Source organism: Aedes aegypti, chromosome 2, assembly GCF_002204515.2.
Source record: "Aedes aegypti strain LVP_AGWG chromosome 2, AaegL5.0 Primary Assembly, whole genome shotgun sequence".
In the NCBI taxonomy this organism is placed as follows: Eukaryota; Metazoa; Arthropoda; class Insecta; order Diptera; family Culicidae; genus Aedes; species Aedes aegypti.
In genome coordinates this window covers 219,050,196-219,072,607 of record NC_035108.1, presented here as the reverse complement: position 1 = coordinate 219,072,607, position 22,412 = coordinate 219,050,196, and the positions used below count along the sequence as shown (strand labels likewise).

General features: G+C 36.3%; 1 protein-coding gene across 2 annotated transcripts in view; it reads left to right on the top strand.

Moving 5' to 3' along the window:
* Nucleotides 1-22,412, top strand: part of LOC5576378 (homeobox protein Hox-C3a) — a 94,768-nt gene that overhangs the window by 38,342 nt on the left and 34,014 nt on the right. The window contains exons 2-3 of one of the 2 annotated variants that reach the window (XR_002500323.1): nt 6,178-6,397; nt 20,155-20,253. Coding sequence is in view for 1 of the 2 variants with exons in the window: in XM_001662551.2 (XP_001662601.2) it covers nt 6,178-6,397; nt 20,151-20,253 (323 nt within the window). In the remaining variant the exon portion in view is untranslated. Of the gene's footprint in view, nt 1-6,177; nt 6,398-20,150; nt 20,254-22,412 lie in introns of both variants that reach the window. The other variant, XM_001662551.2, reaches the window with a different exon arrangement.

The window sequence follows — 22,412 nt, the reverse complement described above, 5'->3', positions numbered from 1 at the left end:
TTCTAGATCAAATTCTGAGTATCCTCCCAAAATTTGAGCTTATTTGGATGAAAACTGAGACTGCACAAGCCCTTCAAAGTTTATATGGGAATTACTATGCGAAAAACAAGCAATTCTTTCAATCGGTCATAGTAATTGCCTACGTCCTTTTGAGGGTTACAGCACCGCTGATACTAATCGATATATTCGTCAGCTACAACTTTGCCGAAGACCGTTTTCAAATCAGATGGCACAGTAATTAGTTATTGATTTATATACAATTGATAATACTTCAACGGTGCTCCTGCTCATTTATCTACTGAACAGGCAATATTGCTGCAGCTAGCGCGAAAGATATCACATACGAATCATGGCTACTATGTTTTACTGCATATATTCAGTAATGCCTGCAGGGAAGCCTAATTCTTATCGCCAAAGTTTACCAGCTCATATGAAAATAAATAACTAATTATTGAGACGTCCGATTTGAAAACTGTCTTCGGTAAAGTTGTAGCTGACGAATGTATCTAACAGAGTCAGCGTAGCTCTAACCCTCAGTTCTGGCTATTTGGGCACGTCAGGAGTTAATCATCAATGTGAACCTTCGCGTAGTGTCGGTAGCGGTTGTTTCAATTGGCTAAGAATTAACACTACGGACTGCCTGTTCCGGTGGTAAAAGTCCACCTCACAGGTGACCCCTAATTCATGCGGCTCTAAGCTTACCGTGCCTAAGAATGAATGGTTAGGGGGGTCTAAATAAACCTAACCGTAAACGAAGCCTGTGGAGTACCAGGGCGTCCTCTACAGTATTATGTCCTTCCTGTGCTACCTGGAGCAATGCATTTCCGATCTAGAATGGCCAAAATCATTTCCTGGAACCGTTACCCAGCTGAGATATTGCATTTAGTCGCGTTTTGGAGCCCGATTTTCTCACTGTTCAATGGTGCAGGTGACCTTGTGCTTCTCCGAGATAATCGGCTGCCCTTCTTCAGTCTCAAGCCTGAGGCTAAATAATGGTGGGATTATTAATACGTTGTAATTTAGTTTAAATTTTCACCTTTATGGTTTTCTGTGCTTTTATGTATTCTGTAAGCGGGTCAATCTTCAGCATAAAATATCAGTAACGATCAATCTTCGTAGATTCATGCAAAATGGTACAGCTCAAGTGGCACTAGTTCAAAAACCTTACGTTTGTGAGGGGAACTTCTATCTAGGTAACCTTATGGACCCAGTGTTCTGAAAAGAAACATGAAATGGCAATTCGCGTGCCAGGCCTCGTGCATGCGTGCTCCTAAATAGCGCTTACGTTGCTACACTCATTTCTGAGTTAACAACCAGAGATGTATGTGCTGTCACAATTGATACTTTTGTTGGTGACCTCAATAGGAACAACGTCTTTCGTTTTGTGGTGAATTAACCACATGATGAACCATCCCCAACGGATGATTTCAAACGAGTTGTCGTACACTGCCTATAAAAAGGCTTTCTGCTGATTGTGGGCAGTGATGCTAATACTCATCACATCATCTGGAGCAGCTCAGATATCAATTTGAGAAGCTCCATTCTGATGGAATGCCTAAGTAGTTAACATCTTGGATTACTTATTATAGGAAATCGCTCAACCTTCATGGTATCTGCTAGAGAAGAAGTGTTAGTCATAATGCTCTGCTCGAACAGAATCAGTCACGAGTTGACGAATTGGCATGTATCAGATGATGAATCATTATCTGATCATCGCTATATCTCTATGAACATATGAATGTCAATTCGCAGACTTTGCATTTTTATACTCCACAAACTGGGAATTGGTTGTAACCAAATTCCATGGATTCTCTTCGTCCATTGAAAATCCTAGTGATTTGGATGTTTCCACTTCCGGTGAATTTGGACACAATCGTCCTTGCTTCGAGTGATCTCACAATTGCTAGTAACTTTGCTTATAGGAAATGTTCGTCACAACTCCCTTCGCGGGACGAGTGGACGTCTGGCTATTTGTAATGGAATATGTCAGATAGTCAGGCTGCTTCTAAAGCTCTTGCTTCGGCCAACTCAGGGTCTAAGCTTGTTATCGCACGTCGAACTCAATTTGAGGAACTGAATTCAGTGAACTCTGTAAACCTTGTATGGGCCCTGGCTATTCTTCCATTGCTGGAATGAATTGGCTAATGAATTAGCTCGCAATGGAGCATCATTGGCCCTCAGGCAGCAGAATTGGTGGCTAAGTATTTAACAAATCTGTCAAAGCAGAATTTGCAGTCTCTTGGTTTCAACCTTGACTGGCCACTGTCGACTCAACTATCACATGGCCAATATTCAGCATGCTGATACATTTGTGTGTTATAGCTGTGATTCCGATTATGGAGCTTCATATCACTTGATATGTCCAGTTTTCGCGTAATTGCGATTCCAATTACTTGGCAAACACTTATTAAGTGAAATTGATCTCAGAAACCTGAATCTTCAGGACCTTCTGTTATTCCGCTGTGGTAATGAGCTATAGGCTCTCTTTACGCTCATGCGTTTTGCAGTGCCCTTTTTAGGGCGCTGTTCGAACCCATTGTGGTATGATGCTACATGCTCTCATTTCGTCTATGCGATTTTCCCACTTCAAGGGACCCCACTCCTATTTCCTCCCATCTATTCCTTCCCTTTCCTCTTCCATCGGGTAGACGATGAAATAGGCTCAAATATGGCGATGGCACAAATCTCCCAAATGACGAGGAACGTGCCTCTGGAGCCGGTACAGAACCGACACTGCCAATCGACGTATGGCTTGTTGATACATGGAATAGTTGAAAAGATCGTGCAAATTAGTTTAGAACTGATGAAATATCACAAAAATTGCTAAAACATTTCTTACTTGTAACAATAGTTGCGGTAAAGTGTTCTTATAGTGGAGGATTCCGTAAAAAAAAAAACAACAAACCGCAACTGAAGGAACACAAATTAAAAATATACCGCAACTAAAGGAACACAAATTACTTCCCTGAGGTAACTCAGGTAAGTCAGATGTGAAAATGTTGTATACTATTGGTCCCAAAATGATGCCTTGGGGAACACCAGCTCTTACAGAAAGTCTTTCAGATCTGGAGTTCTGATAATTAACCTGAAGTGTTAATTTTAAATTATTCTAACAATGTATGTTGGAAAATTGAAGTTTTTTAATTTTACAATCAAACCTTCATGCGAAACATTGTCGAATGGTTTTTCTATGTCTAGAAGAGCAAGACCTGTAGAATAGCCTTCAGATTTGTTGGAACGGATCAAATTTATTACACGTAAAAGTTGATGAGTGGTCGAATGTCCATGGCGGAATCATTGGCCAAAATTGAATTTTCGTTGATGTGGGCCATCATTCTATTCAAAATAACCTTTTCAAAAAGTTTACTGATGGAGGAAAGTAAACTGATTGGACGATAACTAGAAGCTTCTGCAGGATTTTTGTCTGGTTTTAAAATTGGAACAACCTTAGCATTTTTCCATTTGTCAGGAAATATGCTAATTGAAAACATTTGTTAAATATTTCTACTTAAAATGATAAGCTACTTTCTGGAAGTTTCTGGAGAATGTAGAAAATTCCATCATCGCCAGGAGCTTTCATATTTTTGATATTTTTAATAATAGTTCTCACTTCAATTGGACTAGAAAGTCCTAAATTAAAATGCGCACTTTCAAACTGCATAGCAAGTTTTTGAGCTTTTTCGCTATTAGTTAGTAATAATTTGTTTTCCTCTTTCAATGCCGCTATTGGCTTCTGAGGTTTTTTTTTTCAAAATTTTAGATAATTTCCAAAAGGGCTTAGAACCAGGGTCCAATTGAGAAATCTAATTTTCAAAATTGTTGTTTCTTAATTGTTCAAAACGTTTCTTGATTTCTTTCTGCAAATCCTGCCATATAATTTGCATAGCAGGATCGCGAGTGCGTTGAAATTGCCTTCTACTCACATTTTTAAGGCGGATCAAGAGTTTAAGATCATCGTCTATAATCACGGATTCAAATATTGGAATTGCAACATGGAATTGTTGCTTCAACAATGAACAATTTGTTAAAGTTTCAAGAGCATTGTCAATATCAAGTTTTGTTTATAAAGAAATGTTAACATCAAGATTAGAGTCAATATATGTTTCATATATACACTACCCACCTTAAGTATGGAATCGCGTATTGCAACACTCATACTGAATATTGCAGCACCTAAAATGAATATTATCTCGAGATTCTTAAGTGCTAGATCAATGTATTTTTGAGGTCATCTTAACAAATACGCCTTTAAGCCCCTGCAATTTTTTTATGTTCGTTGAAAAAATTTTTGGCACTGGATTTTGGGTGATCCTAAACTTAAAAGTGCTGCAATACTCAGTATTGCAACGAATCCATACTTATGGTAGGTAGTGTATATACAGGGGATAGGCAAAATGATTGAGATAGGCAAAATTTTACCTAAATTCAAATGCTTATAACTTTGCGAAAAATTTATGAAATTGGATGCATCCAGAAGCAGTCGACGGCAAATTTGGTCTCATTTCAGGAACTCGCTTGGTCATGCAGATTGGCCACTGGACAACGGAGATGTTCCGGATTTTCCGAGGTCATGTCCAAATGTCATTTTTTCTGTCGCTTGTATTTTTGTGCGGTGTAAGGTTGGATAGATGTTTACAATTTTCCTAGAAACTAGAACTAATAGGAAGTTCAATGCCGCCGGACACATTCAGATTAGTTGGAAATCTTCAGAAATATGACCATTTCCGTAAAACTGGTTCCGGAAAACATGGTCAGTCATGTTCGTATTTCCTATCATGTAAATATTATCCGGAGCTATATCCAAGTGGGCATCAACCTTCAAAACCAAGTTCCTTGCAGCATATTCGAAACCATTACATGCACAGACCACTCTATAGTAGGTTCCAGATGCCCTGGGGGAAGTGGCCAATTAGGAACATATCTGGTACTATATCAATAAGGGCATCAAACTTCATGATTTTCAAAGGTTATGCTTTCCGAAGCCTTTCAAGCACCACCGGCTACCATGACCACTTTATAGTAGGTTCTAGGTGCCCCGGGGGATGTGGCCAATTTAGAAAATGTCCGTTCACCTGTTTAGAATAACCTTCTACCAAGAATAGTAGGATCCATATGATTTGGAGGATGTATAGCATTTTCAGAATCACAAGATGTAATAAACACTGTATAGTAGATTCCAGGGGTTCCTAGAGATGTGGCCAATTCGGAACCTGACCACATCCCCAAGGGCCCATGGAACCTACTATACAGTGGTCATATAAATAAGCTGCTCTGTAAATGCTTCTAGTAGCATCACCTTCAAAAATCTTGATGTTTATACCCATAGTGATGAGTTTTCGGGCATGTTTCGAATTTGCCACATTCTCGGGGGCACCTAGAACCTACTATAAAGTCGTCATGGTAGCCGGTGGTGCTTGAAATGCTTCGAAAAGCATAACCTTTTGAAAATCATGAAGTTTGATGCCCATATTGATATGGTTCCAGATATGTTCCTAGTTTGCTACTTCCCCCAGGGCATCTGGTACCTACTATAGAGTGATATGTGCATGGAATGGTTCTGAATAGGCTGCTAGAAACATCATTTTTAAGTTTGATGCCCACTTGGATATAGCTCCGGATAATATTTACATGATTGGAAATACAAACATGACTGACCATGTTTTCCGGAACCAGTTTTACGGAAATGGTCATATTTCTGAAGATTTCCAACCAATCTTAATGCGTCCAGCGGTATTGAACTTCCTATTAATTCTAGTTTCTAGGAGAATTGTAAACATCTATCCAACCTTACACCGCACAAAAATACAAGCGACAGAAAAAATGACATTTGGACATGACCTCGGAAAATCCGGAACATCTCCGGTGTCCAGCGGCCAATATGCATGACCAAGCAAGTTCCTGAAATGAGACCAAATTTTCCGTCGACTACTTCCGGATGCATCCCATTTTATCAATTTTTCATAAAGTTATAAGCATTTGAATTTAGACAAAATTTTGCCTATCTCAATCATTTTGCCTATCCCCTGTACCAGTCGGCTCGAAAATAATTGAAAGTGGAGCAGCATGGTCTTTCTGAAAGAGTGTTCTTTAAATTATAAATGATCGCATATGTCTATGCTTTTCAATTTACTTTCAACCAATTTTGATTTTTAATATATACTTGTCTCTTACTTTCAGCCCCTTATCGTCTGTTTCGTCCGATTCTAGTCCCAGTATAAGTCCAGGCTGTGAAAATCAAGAGCACTACAAGGATGACGTGGATACCAACGACGCAGAGAGGGATACTAACAGCTACCAAGGCTTTCCTCCCTATTACAATCTCTCCAACTCTGCCTTCATGTTTTGCTCTAGCAACAACGTCTCGGGACGGAATGAATCTGAGTTGAAATACCCCTTGGTATGTATGGAATATTGCTTACAATCATATATTTAAGGCAACGTTTTTACGGGAGGGATAATGGTGCACGGGGGAAAGAATAGGTTAAACTGAACCTGAGAATCTTTGCTAATAGTCCATTTTATGGATTTTATGAAACGACAACAGCGTTGATATTGATATATCTTTCACATGTAACGACACCACATCATGTCAAATTTCATGTCATAAAATAAATGACTCTCTGTCAAAATGCGTGATAGAGAATGTTGTATTTTTATCACTTCCACATTTACTAACCAGTATAGTGAGTGAAAGAAAAAAAAACTAAAAATCTCACTGCTCAGCGATTGAAATTTATTGAAATTTAAATCGTATTTCAGTGTCCAAAACCTAAATATTATAGTATTTCCCAATGTGAAATGTTAAAACTATCCTTTATTTGGAGTATAGTGAAGTAGAAAAGTAAATTTTGGAATCAAACATGCATTTTTAAACATAAATCTGAAGCTCTTCCTCTGTCCTATTATTGCGGTATTTCGTCCTATTATTGCGGTATACCAAAAATCATATATTTTATCACATTCAATGCCACACAATGTTCAAGCATTTAAATTATGCTCCCTCCATGTTAATGACACTGCACAGTACTGTCAGTTTGTGTGGCTTTGGACATATCTATAAAGAAAACTAATTCATAACTTTATGTCACGATTCGAAAACAAATCAACAGAATACTTAGAATGATTTTCTGCCGGTTTCGTCTCCTCTTCTGTCGTAGCTAAATAATGTTAACCTAAACAGACAAGATTCATCTACTTGAGACCACTAGTTGCTATATAAGAAACGAATTTGTTGATTTAAGTAGTATAACCTACAATTTTGGACCTTTAATAGTAGTGTACGGAACAAGTTGCAGAATGATGATTTTTACAGTACGAGTCGTAAATTTATCCTACGAGGCTTGCCGAGTAGGATAATTTCGAGGAGTGCTGTAAAAATCGAGTTCTGCAACGAGTTACGTACAACATTTTTTGCAATTTCGTAGTAGACCACTTGACACTATCAGAAATTATATCAGAATGCATTCACCATTATTTAACAATTTTTGAAATATTGTTGTGTAATGATTCATAACGCAACTAAAAACAGTTGCGTAATGAAAAAGCGTTGCATAATGAATCATTACAGCACTAGTTTCAGTTACGTAATGACTTTTCCCGCACTGCATACTTCAGTGCAGGAAAGTAGGCCGTTTCATGACAGATTGGCGTGATGAAAAACAGCCTATTACCATGAGAAATTGCAAAAAAATATTTTCCACTAGTTTTCACCAATCAAATGCAATTTTAAGTGATTGCTTACTTGCGATCATCTTGTATCTTAATTTTTCAACGCATTTTTGGTATGAATTCCGATTTTCACCTTGTGGGCGAGCGACGGAATCCAGATCAATTGTGTCCGGTTTGCGTTTCGTGGAAGAAAAAACGAAGTGTGCCGGTGAAAAAAAAAAACACAAACAAAACGCGTCAGTAGTGTTGGATCCGTTGAATCTGTTGCATGCTCCTTTGTGGGCGAGCGACGGAATCCGGATCAATTGTGTCCGGTTCGCGTTGCGCGGAAGAAAAAACTAAATGCGCCGGTGAAAAACAAACAAAACGCGTCAGTAGTGGTTGATACGTTGAACCTGTTGTATGCTCCTCTCTAGCGAGCAACAAAATCAGTATCGTGTCTGGTTTGCGTAGTAACCGCACTATCACTGTCGGTCATCCGTATATATGCTCACGTATTCATTTTGAATTATATATTTATCGTTTACCAAAACGAATCCTTTTCCACATCCAAACTTCCAGTGTTTTCTTGTAGAACTGCAGAGGACTCCTCGGCTTCTGTGAAGCAAGTAACACGTCAACATTTCCCTCCCATTCCCAAATTGACCTGCATTCGGACGCAGCCGGCGCCGGTATTGTTTATTATAATAATGAGAGCATCAGTACTTACACATTGAGGATGCTACTGATCTCGAGCAGTGTCTGTTGGTTCTCTGTGTAAGTACAGCTGTTCTTGCAATAACGGAGTAGCAACTGCGGGCGGTCAATCATGCTCATGCTCATGCTCAATTCTGCATCATTTCACCATAAATTTTCATGAACATCTTGTAGGATCAGGGTATTGAGATATTTGGTCGGCAGTGTGAAGGGACTGAATCTTAATAATAGAGTAAGGTGGGGCAAAAGTGCGACCTTAGTGGTATAATCAAAGTTTCCAGGAAAATAATAGCAGATGAAACAAAACAAATACCATACAGCGAACCTTCAACATATTGGCTATAACTTTGCTGAATAAACTTGTGTCAAAATATTTACCCATTTTTAGTTATAACAGTTTTAAAATTGATTGTCTTAAACGAACTTTTGCCCCACTGGTGGGGCAAGAGTTCGAATCTAGTGTGGGGCAAAAGTTCGTTGGCTAAAACACAAAATATCAATACTTTTATGCCAGGCATAATTTATACCAGCCGTAAACTTATGTTTGCCGAAAAATACACATTAATTTTTCATCAAAAAATGCCCAAAACAGCGTTAATTGTAATACACCCAAAAAATAGCAGTTTTTTTGCAAAACTAAGTGAAAATGTAAAATTTTTGTGACATTTTTCGCACGATCTGGCAAATTTCGCTAAATTTGAAGATTATATGTAGATTTCAGGAAATTTGAAAAATTTTCCGTGGGTTTATACATGGGTCGAACTTTTGCCCCGCAGATTCGAACTTTTGCCCCGCTATGGGCCAAAAATTGATTCCAACTATTTATGAAACAACTAATACACGTCAAAGCATCCTTATGATAGGCCTAGAAACGCCCTTACATAAAATATTGAAAAATATTTTATCTTCATTTGGTTCCATGCATCGAAAGTTCGACCAAATATTACAATATTCACGTCGAAAAACAACAAATAGCCATATTTTTATGATATTTGGTGTGAAAGTCTCCTACTTGAATAGCATTCGAACCACCATGACATTTCTAAGTTTTGATTTGATTTGAGCTAGAAATCTTAAAAAGAAACTCTTGCCCCACTCGAACTTTTGCCCCACTTTACTTTACATATGTATATGCCACTACGGTGCAGAATGGAAATAAAGCTTGGACTCACTTTTGTACGAACCTAAGACGAAGACGATTGTGTTGTTATTTCGATAGTTGTATATGACATTACACATCTTTTTGGGAAAATGTGTCGATTCTGATAATTAGTACTCTGACTCCGGAGATATTCCGAAAATTCGCTGGGGAGTGGGGGGAGGTGGTGGTTTGCGAGTAATATCAGCTGATGGCTGCTGTATTCAGACTACCAAAACCACTATCCAGCTATCAATAACACTTTTATTTGACAACCAACAGCAGTAATGCGATCAAAATCTCAGCAGGATGAGTGATCACGTAGTACAGTCGAATTTCGTTCGTTGCACTACGTTTAATTGCACTTCGTTTTAATCGGGCTCCCGTTAAGTGGGCTATAGCCCACCTAAAACGAAGACAAGCGTCACATTCTGACATAAACCGCAATTTGTCAATGTTGGTAGCCCTGAATTTCTATTGTAATAGGTGTTTTGACAGCTCAAATCATAGCCCGATTAGTGAAAGTCTTTCACTAATCGGGCCACGGGTTTAGTGCAACGAACGAAAGTTGACTGTAATTGACCAAGCTATTATTGTTTTTGAGTTATCAATACATACTTTCAATCCATCCGCAGCACTGTCAAAAATATATGTACCGTCGTTGGGGTGACAATGGGTCAAAAAGGGATATGTGCGATTTATTTTTTGAATAACTATCGCAATTTAACTCCAATAAACTACAAATTTGGTGTGTATGTGCTTTGATGGTACATTAACAACTGTTCAAAAAATTAAAGACAAATATTTATTCACTGCGGCACCACAAGTGAATGAAAAATGACCCAATCTCACCCCATAGAGGGGGTGACATTGGGTCACTGTAATTGAAATAACTTGTTTTTGAGAATATGATTTCAAACCCATTCACTGCCTATAAACGCATGTCAGTCCCATGTTTGCTGGATTTCCTATTCACATGGGACTATTATGCGTTTATGGGCAGTTCACAACTGAAAAATATTGACAAAAAACGATGCAAACAAGACAAAATGATATCTAAGATGTTTCACAAGTATGATAAACCCACTTAAAAGAAAGATTATACTGAAAATTGAAATGCTATGAGAAAAAATATGTAAACCCAACATTTATCGTCAAGTTTACATAAATTTTCTTGGTTTTCTCTCAAATTGTCTTCAAAGTCTCATCCCCATTGCTATAAAGCCCATCCAGTTTCCCCAAAGGTGTACTGAAACAGTGATTATTTTAAACCTTCGCAAATAGTTAAATTTCGGTGCGACATTCCACGATCAATAAATTTCAGCCAGAAGTTGACGTCATAATCGTGGGAAAATCAAACAGATTCCGGAAAATACCTGTGATGTGTAATGAAAAGACTTTCAACATTCTACTAATACAACGATAGAGGCTAGAGTACATGCGTGATACTTTGTACAGGAGAAATTTAATGTTGTAAATTTTATCTAGTTTCAACATGCAAGTTTATTGATGTAGTACACAAAAACTACTATTTCTAAAAATGTGTATTGTTATGAATTATGTGTAATAATATGTTCCCTAACATATGAATTATTAATTTTAGTAATATCAGCGTTATTAGCTGAAATATTTCACAAAACATATTTTTCCGTTTTGACCCAATCTCACCCCCTAGACCCATTGTCACCCCCATCGACGGTACTGATAAATTTTATTTTATTTGCCTAGTTTAAGGCTCAACTTAATTTATCAGTGATATCCATAGTCCATATTCAATACACTGATAATAGGCAGCATGATGTTGATAGGTTACAGAAAGATCCGAATTGTATCGCAATCGGCCTGTACAAATCGGCCAATTTTAAGTGTTGATAGTGACAGCAACTCTGGGGCCGACACGTAACGATAACCTACGTAAATATCTCAGGCTACAAATTTTTTCTCATGTTCGTTTATTCGCTTTTCTAAACAAAGTGCTTCATGAAGGCCCAAGCAATCAAGTTCGTTTTATAGTTTCCAGAGTGTTTCTTCTTTAGCTAGCCTGTATGCCTTATGTTAAGCTGAAAGTGATCAGGATAAAGGATCAATTGGTGAGCTCGTTTCATGCTTTTATTTTTAATGTGCTTAATATGTATATGACGACAATAATGTGTAAAATATGTATATGTGCTTATTCTACAAATTATGAGTAGTATGATCTTTTGCCCCACTATAGCACACAATTAGTTTTCAGACATATGTATATGCAAAACCTAATACATCTTGCTAATCCTACCTGACCAGTGGATTGCTACAAAATTGTAGCACAATCATATCAAGATTTGTCACAAATAACAAATTTTGTTTCATTTTTGTTAGAAGCACTTCGAGTTCATGTTAGCGTAGGGCGATTTTGAATCGATGTTCCGAAAATCGATGTTTGCATTCCGATTAATCGATTTTTTGAATCGATGTTTGGAGCACCTAAAATCGGGTGAATCGATTCTCTTCATTCGATTTTTTGATTTGATTCATTTTGTTGAAATCGTTAAATATTTCTTAATAAGTTTGTGGAGAAGAAACCACATTTTGAACTAGCCTTGAAGTAGTAAATCGGTGCGATTGATTTTCAAAACTGATTTGATTGAAATATGTTGAAATCGAACACAAATGCATTTGGTCTCATTTCAAACTTCATAAATTTCAATTTTCATCCGATTCGAATCGATTCAAAACCATCGATGCAAAGGATTCGATTAAATCGGTGAATCGATATGACAATACAAATGTGAATCGATTCAGTAACATCGATGTTCTGGACAAATTTGCCCAACGCTAGTTATGTAGATAATTATAATATAATTAATACAAAATCAGTTATAATAACAAAGGCTGGTTCAAATTTGTTTCAATTGAAAACAAATTTATAACACAATTTGTTATAAAAAACATTGAGATTAGTTGTTTATATCAAATTTGTTATAACTGAGTTATCGAAAATAATAAAATGAGTTATATTTTTGTTTGATTTAAAACATAATTAGCTCCATTTTTGTTTAAATTATAACATATTTTGTTTCAATTTTGTTTAGTGTAGAGGAAATTTTGTTATGATTTTTGTTAATTAACTACTAATCAGCCAAAATTGTATCATATTTTGATAGAACAAACGCGCTAACTGAGTAACAAAAAGCTAAGCCTTTACATAAAAAACTAACAAGATTTATTTTTATTTTGTTGCATGTAATGAAAGTTCGACCGAAAATTTTCACGTCTAAAACCAACAAATTGCTATAACTTTCCCAAATCTTAATTGATTCCTCTGATCTTTAGAGTGAAAGTCCCTTAGTTGAATAGCATTCGAACCACCATAGCATTCATAACATTTGTGTTCAATTGTGCTAGAAATCTTTAAAACAAGCTTTTGTTCCACTTCACTGTATCTAGTACAGGGTTTCCTATCCAGTGGTCCGTGAACCCCCAGGGGGTTGTGACTATCCTTCAGGGGCCGTGACTATCCTTCAGGGGGTCCGCGAAGCTATTGTAGATAAGTGCCGTGATTGGTTGATTGATAAATAAATGTAACGAATCGATTGTTCAAAATACCGTGAATTCTGTGTTTTTAAATTTCTCCAAATCAATGTGTTAACTGATTCGTATTGAATCGTAAGAGTTTTAGTAGAAAAATAAATAACAAAAACAAGTCATGGTTATTTTTGTGAAAATACATAATCCTCTCACTGCAACTAATTAACATTGATCTGTAGCTGAATAACTATCCATGTCCATGTCGAGTACAGTTTCCATTTTCAAATTAGGCCGATACAAATATTAATTTTCTTTTATGTCACCACCCCCCTCAAAAAGTCGAAAATATTGAAGGGGAGAAAAAAAAGTTACTTTGCTTTTGTTTGACTTTATAAGGTTTCCGAGGCCAAGAAGCCGTTGAAACAACTACCCTATGGTAAACCTAAGTGAATATCAAGCAAGAGGTTTATTTATTGTCACCTTTTTTAAAAAGTAATTAAACAAAACAATTGTGGAATTAACTTTTTTTTGCATTTAATTTTTTGTTCCTTATTTATGTTTATCCCCACCCTCGTGCCTTCCAAGTGGTCTCGGGCATAAAAGAAAATTAATATTTGCATCAGCCTTAAAGATGTATAATAAAAAAATACACATTTTAAACGGTAGCAGCAAAATTTCAATAAATAAAAGCTATTTTTTTTGGTGGATACATTGCAAATAACAAAATTAACAATGAAAAAAAATCTGTTGACATCTTCGTGGATTTCTGGTGAAATTCTTGGGGATACCCGAGGAAATCCTTTAAATATTGCATAAATCTTTTAGAATGATTCAAGGAAATCTTTAACGTACACCTGCTTGCTTAAAAAACAAAGACGCTGTCACGTTAATGCTTCCAGTGGACGATTTGCCCTATGGACATGCCCTATATAAACTGCAGCGATTTGCAGTAGACAGGATGTCCCGGGCCCGATCCATCTGACAAGCCAATCGACCCCTCTGTCACCATAGAAGATGGTGTCTACATCGATGTCGATAGCCTTACCACACTAGACAACGATCTAGAATGAAACAGTCGAAATACATTTCTGACGAAAAGTTTTCTGGATACGGCTAAATGCTTGGTTTGTTGTTGGATTTTGGCCACATTCTTAGTGCAATTTTCCATAGAATCATAGTAGAATTCTTGCATTGTTTGTAGTGCTTTTTGAGATTTTTTGCAGGTTCTTCTAACCGTGTATTGATCAGAATCGGTGCTAGATGTTTTTGGGTGCCTGGTGAGATCTATCGAAGTGTAGTTAATTCAGTCAACTCAGTATGATTCTAAATTTAAGCTGTATTGAGTTTAATTTACTCAAGTGCTTATAATATTGACAAAGCTTTTATTTTAATAAACTTCGATTTCAAAAAATCCATTTTCAGTGGTCCGCGAGATGTTTGTAGAACTTCAAAGGGGGTCGCAGCTCAAACAAGGTTGCGATCCAGTACAATGGATGTCACACTAAAAATCTTTCCCTTCCCCGATGAACGTAAGGACGTAGCCAGCTCACGCTATGACTGAACCAGACGATTAAAAAAATCGAATGTACCATGACCCCACAGTTATGGATCAAATAGTGTAGAGTCCAACCTATAAAATTCAATAAAATGACATGGAAAACGTAAAATTGTAATTGAAAAGCACGAATTGAATCGTTTCAAATTGGAACTTCGGTTAGTAAACTGTTTTGAGTATAATATTTACATAGGATTACATAAAAATTAAAAATTTCATCGGTTTCTGAAAACCATATCATGGATCAAATTTCATATTATGGATCAAATTGTGACATATTACGGATCAGTGCACAAAATCAAGTTAGTTAGAAGTGCTGATATTCGGTATTTAGAATCAACAATCAAGAAAACTGTTTTCTAAAGATGAATTCACACTAAATCGAAGCGAACGAGCATGTTTTATACTATAACATATGAATTTTACCACTTGTGGGAGCTTATGAATGCTGACGGCACTTCTTACAGAAAACGACCATATAATGATAGCTGTGTGGTACCAACTAAACATTTGTCAAATACACCGTTTTTAAGCGATTGAATGTTGTGCTTAACTTTACAAATGCTAGAAGACAAATACAGTCATCTCTCCATTACTCGATATTGAAGGGACCATCGAGTTAGGGAGGTATCGAGTTACAGAACACAAAAGCAGTGCAACTGCGTTCCAAGGGACCATCGAGTTAGCCATGAAAACCAACTTTTACTATGGTTCTCTAACTCGATATCGAGATACGGAATATCGAGTAAGGGAGAGTTAACTGTAGTATAACATGGGAAAAATATGTTTTACGTCAACGTTTATGTTTTGAGCGAGTTATCCGATGTTGAACGCCAAAGTGATCCGTCACTGTGGGTGATCCGTAACTGTGTGGGCATGGTACATCGGATTTTTTTCTCGCTAGAGATCAGTATTTGGGTCTATATTTTCATAATCGGAAGGTTTTGAAATGTTCTATCGGTGAAAATTTTTCCATACATATTGTATGGGCGGAAATGCGTTGAAAACTTGATTTTCATGGGATTTAAGATTAAGAATGGCTAAAAAGTGGAAAAAAATCAAAATTTCACCGATGGAATATTTTAAAACTTTCCGATTATGAAAATATAACTCAAATACTAAACTCTAGCGAAAAAATCCTATGTACATTCGATTTTTTATAATCGTCTGGTTCAGACATAGCGTGCAGCTCCTTTATTGATTTTATGATGTTTGTAGCCCTCGAAAATATACATTAAAGAGAGTAGGCTATTCCCAAGCTATATCTGTTCAGGGTTGGGAAAAAAATCTGAAATTCATTCTACAGAAGCCGAACAAAGCCAATCGCAGTCAGCGAAGGCAGTGAAACTCACGCCTATCGCTGCTGTAGGCAAATAGCCTTGAAAATTGCAAAACACCCGTTGCTAAGGGCAACCCAAAATTACTGTAGAGTAAAGTGGGGCAAAAGTTCGAGTGGGGTAAAAGTTTCTTTTTAAGATTTCTAGCTCAATTCAAAACAAATCTTATAAATGTCATGGTGGTTCGAATGCTATTCAAGTAAGAGACTTTCAATCCAAATATCATAACAATCGATTGAGATTTGGAAAAGTTATGGCTATTTGTTATTTTTCGACGTGAATATTGTAATTTTTGGTCAAACTTTCGTTGCATGGAACCAATTGAAGATAAAATCTTTTTCAATATTTTATGTAAGGGCGTTTCTAGGCCTATCATAAGGTTGCTTTGAGGTGTATTAGTTTTTGCATAAATGCTTGAAAACAATTTTTGGCCCATAGTGGGGCAAAAGTTCGAATCAGCGGGGCAAAAGTTCGACCCATGTATAAAATCACGGAAAAATTTGCAAATTGCCTAAAATCCACATATAATCTTCAAATTTAGTTAAATTTGTCTGATCGTGTGAAAATTGTAACCAAAATTTTACATTTTCACTTAGTTTTGCGAAAAACTGCTATTTTTGAGTATATTACAATTAACCCGGTTTTGGGCAATTTTTTGATAAAAATTTAGTGTGTATTTTTCGTCAAACTGAAGTTTACGGCTGGTGTAAAGTATGCCTGTCATAAAAGAATCGATATTTTGTGTTTTAGCCAGCGAACTTTTGCCCCACACTAGATTCGAACTCTTGCCCCACCGGTGGGGCAAAAGTTCGAATAAGACAATCAATTTTGAAACTGTTATAACTAAAAATGGGTAAATATCTTGACACAAGTTTGTTCAGCAAAATTATTTCCAATATGTTAAAGGTTCACTGTAAGGTATTTGTTTTGTTTTAACTGCTATTGTTTTCCTGGAAACTTTAATTATACCACTAAGGTCGAACTTTTGCCCCACCTTACTCTAGAAAAATGTTCTATTTCCCACTGCATTTCCCGCATTTAGAGCCTTCAATGACACTAACGATTTAAAAAATCCATGCTCCCAACATAGGCTACTTGATGAGATTCACGTTTTTGAACTACTGTACTGGGAAAGCCACGTGATTTTCGCGAAATTCAAGCCTACTACTATTACCATTCCCAGCACTGTATCTGTTAGTTGTTTGTGTAATTAAAATTATTCTGGTCGATCACAGAGCAGCAACTACGGTCATTAACCTTCCAGTCCTCGCGCGGTTTGGCATCGTCAGAACCACCGCGCTGCTGTTGTGAACGAAAAGCGCGACGACTGAAGTGTTAATGCTCATGCTTATGTTGGGTTATTCACTTTTCTAAACAATACTTTTATGAGGGTCTGTGAAAAGTAAGCAAATTGTAGAAACTAATTATGATTAATAAGCATTTATGCTTCTGTTATCACGCTGGCCGCAAAAAAAAATCTTGAAATTTTCGAAAAACATATTTTTTAGATTTATTGGAAACATCGAAATATCTTCAAAATTAGGTGACTAATGATTGATTCCATAAATAGGAGTTATTTTGGATAACTTATGACAAAATAGTGCGACATATAAAAAAATCAAAACAGTTATCAAATATTTTTTTGTTAAAAAATATGAAGCAGCCGTTTCTCTTTACATTATTTAGGAAAAACAAATAACTTTACACAGATATTGTTAACGCATGAATCTTCAAAGACTGAATCGATCATAATTAGGACAAACTATGGTCACAAGTACCATTCATTTTGGTAATCTATTTCTAGGAAATAAAATCATGTGACACATTGACCAATTTCACTCGATTTTAGGTTATCTATTAATTATTAGTAATATTGCAACAATAATAACAACTGAAAATAAAAGTAGTTATCATTGCGATCTGAACATTGGTTTATCATTAACTTTGAGATTTAATCTGTTTTTAGAAAATACAACTTCGCTAGATAGCCGTAGCGGTAAACGCGCAGCTATTCAGCATGACCATGCTGAGGATCGTGGGTTCGAATCCCACTGGTCGAGGATCTTTTCGTAAATGAAATTTAATCGATTCCCAGGGCATAGAGTAGCTTCGTACCTGCCACACGATATGCACATGCAAAAATGGTCAATCGGCAAAGGAAGCTCTCAGTTAATAACTGTGGAAAAGCTCATAAGAACACTAATCTAAGAAGCAGGTTTTGTCCCAGTTGGGACGTAACGAAGAAGAAGAACTTCGCTATAAGACAAGATACCGTTTGAGGTTTTTATAATTTTTCATCACAGTACAATAAAAAACAAAGGACTGTTTATTTACCATACACAACAACGGTGTTTTTTTTTTATTATTGAGTTCTGTTTGATCTTTCGACCTTGACACTTGCTTTTGCCGGGGCGAGCGACGAGGGCAGGATCAAACATTTCGCGCGTCGGTCTCGTAAGTGAAAAAGTGGCGTGATCGGTGGGTTCAGTTGAAGAAAGTGAAAAAGTGCCGCGATCGGTTAGTTCTGTTTGATCCTTCGACCTTGACGCTTGCTCCTGGGCAGTGCGTCAAGAAAGCCCGAACAGTTTTTTTTTATTCTTTTTGGGTCGCGCGCTTATTTTTTTTCCTGAGTGCTTTTTTATAGCCGAGCAAACGAGTGAAGCCGAAAGTGGATTGTGGCTGCTCAGTCAAGGATAACGGATCAATTGGTGAGCTCGTTTCATGCTACTATTTCTAATCTATAAAATATGTATGACTGCACATTCAATCGTTACAATGGTGGGATGTAAATATGATTTTTCAACAAACTATGGATGGTTCGTCACTGTGAGTGTCGACACAAACTCTGATTCATGATTTATTTATGTTTAACATTTTTTTTTCAGAACACCTCTTATATACCTTTATTTTTGTAATTCAAAAAACTTTGAATGGTTCGACACTACAAGTGTAGACTTGCGAAAGGTTCACTTTATTCAACAAACTTTGGATGGTTCGCCACTGTAAGTGTCGGCATAAGAATAAGAGTGTTCTATGATGTCCCAACCAATCGAGTTTTTTTGTTTCTTTTCAAATGAGTAAAATATAATAACACATGCTTTCGTCCTGACAGCTGTAGGAATGTTACATTTAGGTATTTGTTCAACAAACTTTGAATGGTTCGTCACCTCAAGTGTCGGCATAATTTTCCTCTACATAGAAATTGTTCATATCAAATGAAAATATTATATTTACGTATAAGCATGTATATATCTCACAAATCATTGTTTATCATGGTCTAATCGCTTATCAAAGTGAATTCTATGACCCAACGATCCTCCCCATTAACAAACATCCCTCCCAGTAACCTTTGTGGAGATGCAGAGGCAAACACGGTCTCCAAAAAGCAAAGGTTACACACTAACATTCCTTCCCCCAATCCCACCTGACTGCAAGGACGTGGCCGGCGCCGTTATTGACCCTGTATAAATAGAGGCACTGAATTATGCACACTGAAGAAGATTATGGCCAATCCCAGCCGAACTTCTAGTTGTTCTTTGTGCATTTTTACTGACTTCGGTCAATCACGGAAGAGCAACCATTGATATGTGTAGTCAGTCTAAGCTAAGCTAAGCTAAGCTAAGCTAAGCATACACAACAACGGTGTTTTTTTTATTATTATTACGAAGAACAAATAATTGGATGTAAGGAAATTAACAACAAAATATGTTGTTTGAATATTAATAGTTCCTTACGAAATTTAAATGACCACCTAAATTAGTTATCGCCGTGACATTCTTTGTTTGATCAAATATCACAACGGTGATATTAATTTTATCTTTCATTGTTTTCTTTATTCCTAGATAACAATTGTAAAGGTAATGTTACTTGTAGTGTCAATTTTAGGAACAGCTCATGGGCTAACGGGAAAACTTTTTACTTGAAGACAAAAATACAAAAAGTCATTTTATTATATAAATATGTAAATAAAAGTTATGTATTCAATGAATGAATAATATTTCAATTTGGATTTAGAAATAACAAAATAATATCTAATTTTGCAGTTAGATTTTAATTGCAAACATGGTTATCAATATGTCATAAATAACAATTTATATCATTTTCATAAAATTTTGGAACCAGATCCATTACCCATGTGACGAAGTAGAATTAAGTAATAAATTACCGTACAGTTTGTTGAGTTTTTATTCAATTTGTTATACACTTCGTACGAAATCCTACATTGATAATCTTTTATCTCTATTCCCAGGAAGATATTAGAGGCCAGTTGAACTTCCCACAGTTACCTCAGCTGGAGTTTTTGAGGCAACCATACCTGTATTATCCGCGGCTCACCGAAATGGAGTTATCAGGTAATTAGTGTGTTTGACATAATAGAAGCTCCTTGTTCATTCTTTATTAAGTCTATTGGGATCAGGCTTTGCAGAATTCGCTCTCACTTGATTTTGAACACGATCCAAGTAAATGAAGAAAAACATCCCATCTATGTCGATCCATGATCAGCCTGGGACACGGTTATATGAAAAATTTAGATTCTCGCTCCAGTCCACTTTTTGGATTGCATTTAGGTCCCATAACAACTGTGCAAAATTTCAGCTCGATCGGCGAAACTATATTTACGCGCCAGCCATTCAAAGTTTGTATGGGATTTACTATGGGAAAACTCACTTTTGCAAAGAAAAATCGCCAGCGGTCGCCCATAGTGCTCTATAAAAATTCTGAACACAGATCTAGTTAGGTATTTCTACGATGAACAACATTGTCGAAGACCGCAAAGCAATATGATGCTTGTGAAAAAAAAGTTATTAAACATATGCTATTCGGAAATTTTGCCCAATTTTGTTATTATTCCTTTACATGTTAATCAACGACGCCTTGCCAATAGGTTTTCATTGAAAAACTTTTTTCACAAGTGCGATGTTTCGCAAGTTGTAACAAATTTGAGAAACAACAGCAGCGAACGAGAGCCTTAAAGAAACAGCGATGATAAAACTTATTTCTCTCGCTTATTTACCGTAGAGATCACGTGTTTTATTTTACAGGCGTGATAAACAATCATAAAACATCCTATAGCAATAGTTTTCTCATACACTATTTTCCCCCGATCAAATCAGAGCTCATGAGGGACCTTCCTTAGCCAAGTGGTTAGAGTCCACGGCTACAAAGCAAGCCATGCCACACAATATACGAATGCGAAAATGGCAACATTGGCAGAGAAAGCACTCAGTATACCCTCTAATACCCAAATTTTTATTTTCGATCTAAATTTCATTTTTAGTTATCTAAAATCGTTCTAAACACGTTTTGGGCAATGATTTATTTTCATTCGCAAATCTATGGATTTCGGTTTTTTATTTTTATAATTTTTATTTTTGAACATCACTACCCTTATTCATTTTTTCTTGAAGCCTCTTCTAGTTACTGATTTTTGGCAATAATAAAAATTCAAATTTTTACGCTAATTTAAAAAAAAATAAATTTTTAATATTTTTCTGGAAATATTTTTATTTTCCGTGTATTTAACGGAAAAAACAGGTTAAAAATTATTTGGATACAACACGGAGAAATATTTTTACCTTATTTTTGAGTTTACTTTACCCAAAATTAAGTATATCGATTATAGTTTCAACCCAAAATCTCTCGGTTTTCTCCTTCTCCCACACGAATGTTGTCAAAAATAGAGAGAGCTGCATCTACCCAAAGTACCCCCTTTGGCCCAATAAGCCAAATTTGGGTAAATGCAACTTTTCTTATGTTTGGGTCGAAAGAATTTAATTTTGCGTTAAATCAACCAAAAATTGAGTATATTTTTCTAATGGAACTAAAGCCAAACTACCTAGTGGGGACCTTGGAAATTTAGCCAAAATTGAGTTATTGGGCTCAACTACGGAATTGCGTTGAAATAACCCAAAATTGAGTTGAATTCCGTCTCCGTGAACCAAGCTCTTTTTTTGTGATAGGTTGATCGTAGAAAAATATAAAAGGTACGATTTTTTATATCACACGTTAAATGAACCCTGGGTATTTGTAGGTTACATAAGAATACAATTTTTCAAAACAATTTTCAAAAATACAAAAAAAGTTTCAAAAGTCATAAAAAACTTTTCTTATATGCGTGTTATGAGTCAAGGTTGAAGCCAAAAATAAAATCATTTTGATTTCCGAGCTACGAAAAAATACACAAAACTTCAAAGTGTACCCCGTCTAAAGGCGGGGTTGGGTATTAGAGGGTTAATAACTGTGAAAGTGCTCATAAGAACACTAAGCTGAGAAGCAGGCCAGGCTCTGTCCCAGTGCGGACGTAATGCCAAGAAGAAGAAGGAACAGATTCTCATGATGTGTTGCGGATCATTATACGTGAGATATATTCTCAATTTTCTCAGAATGTCTGGTAAATGGGATAGCCATCAAAACAAGGATTTTTCTTCTTTTTTACCTAACGAAAATGGTTAACAATTTTGGATTCTTAAACCTTAATGTAATGTAGCCCACATATTACGTTAAGCTCCTG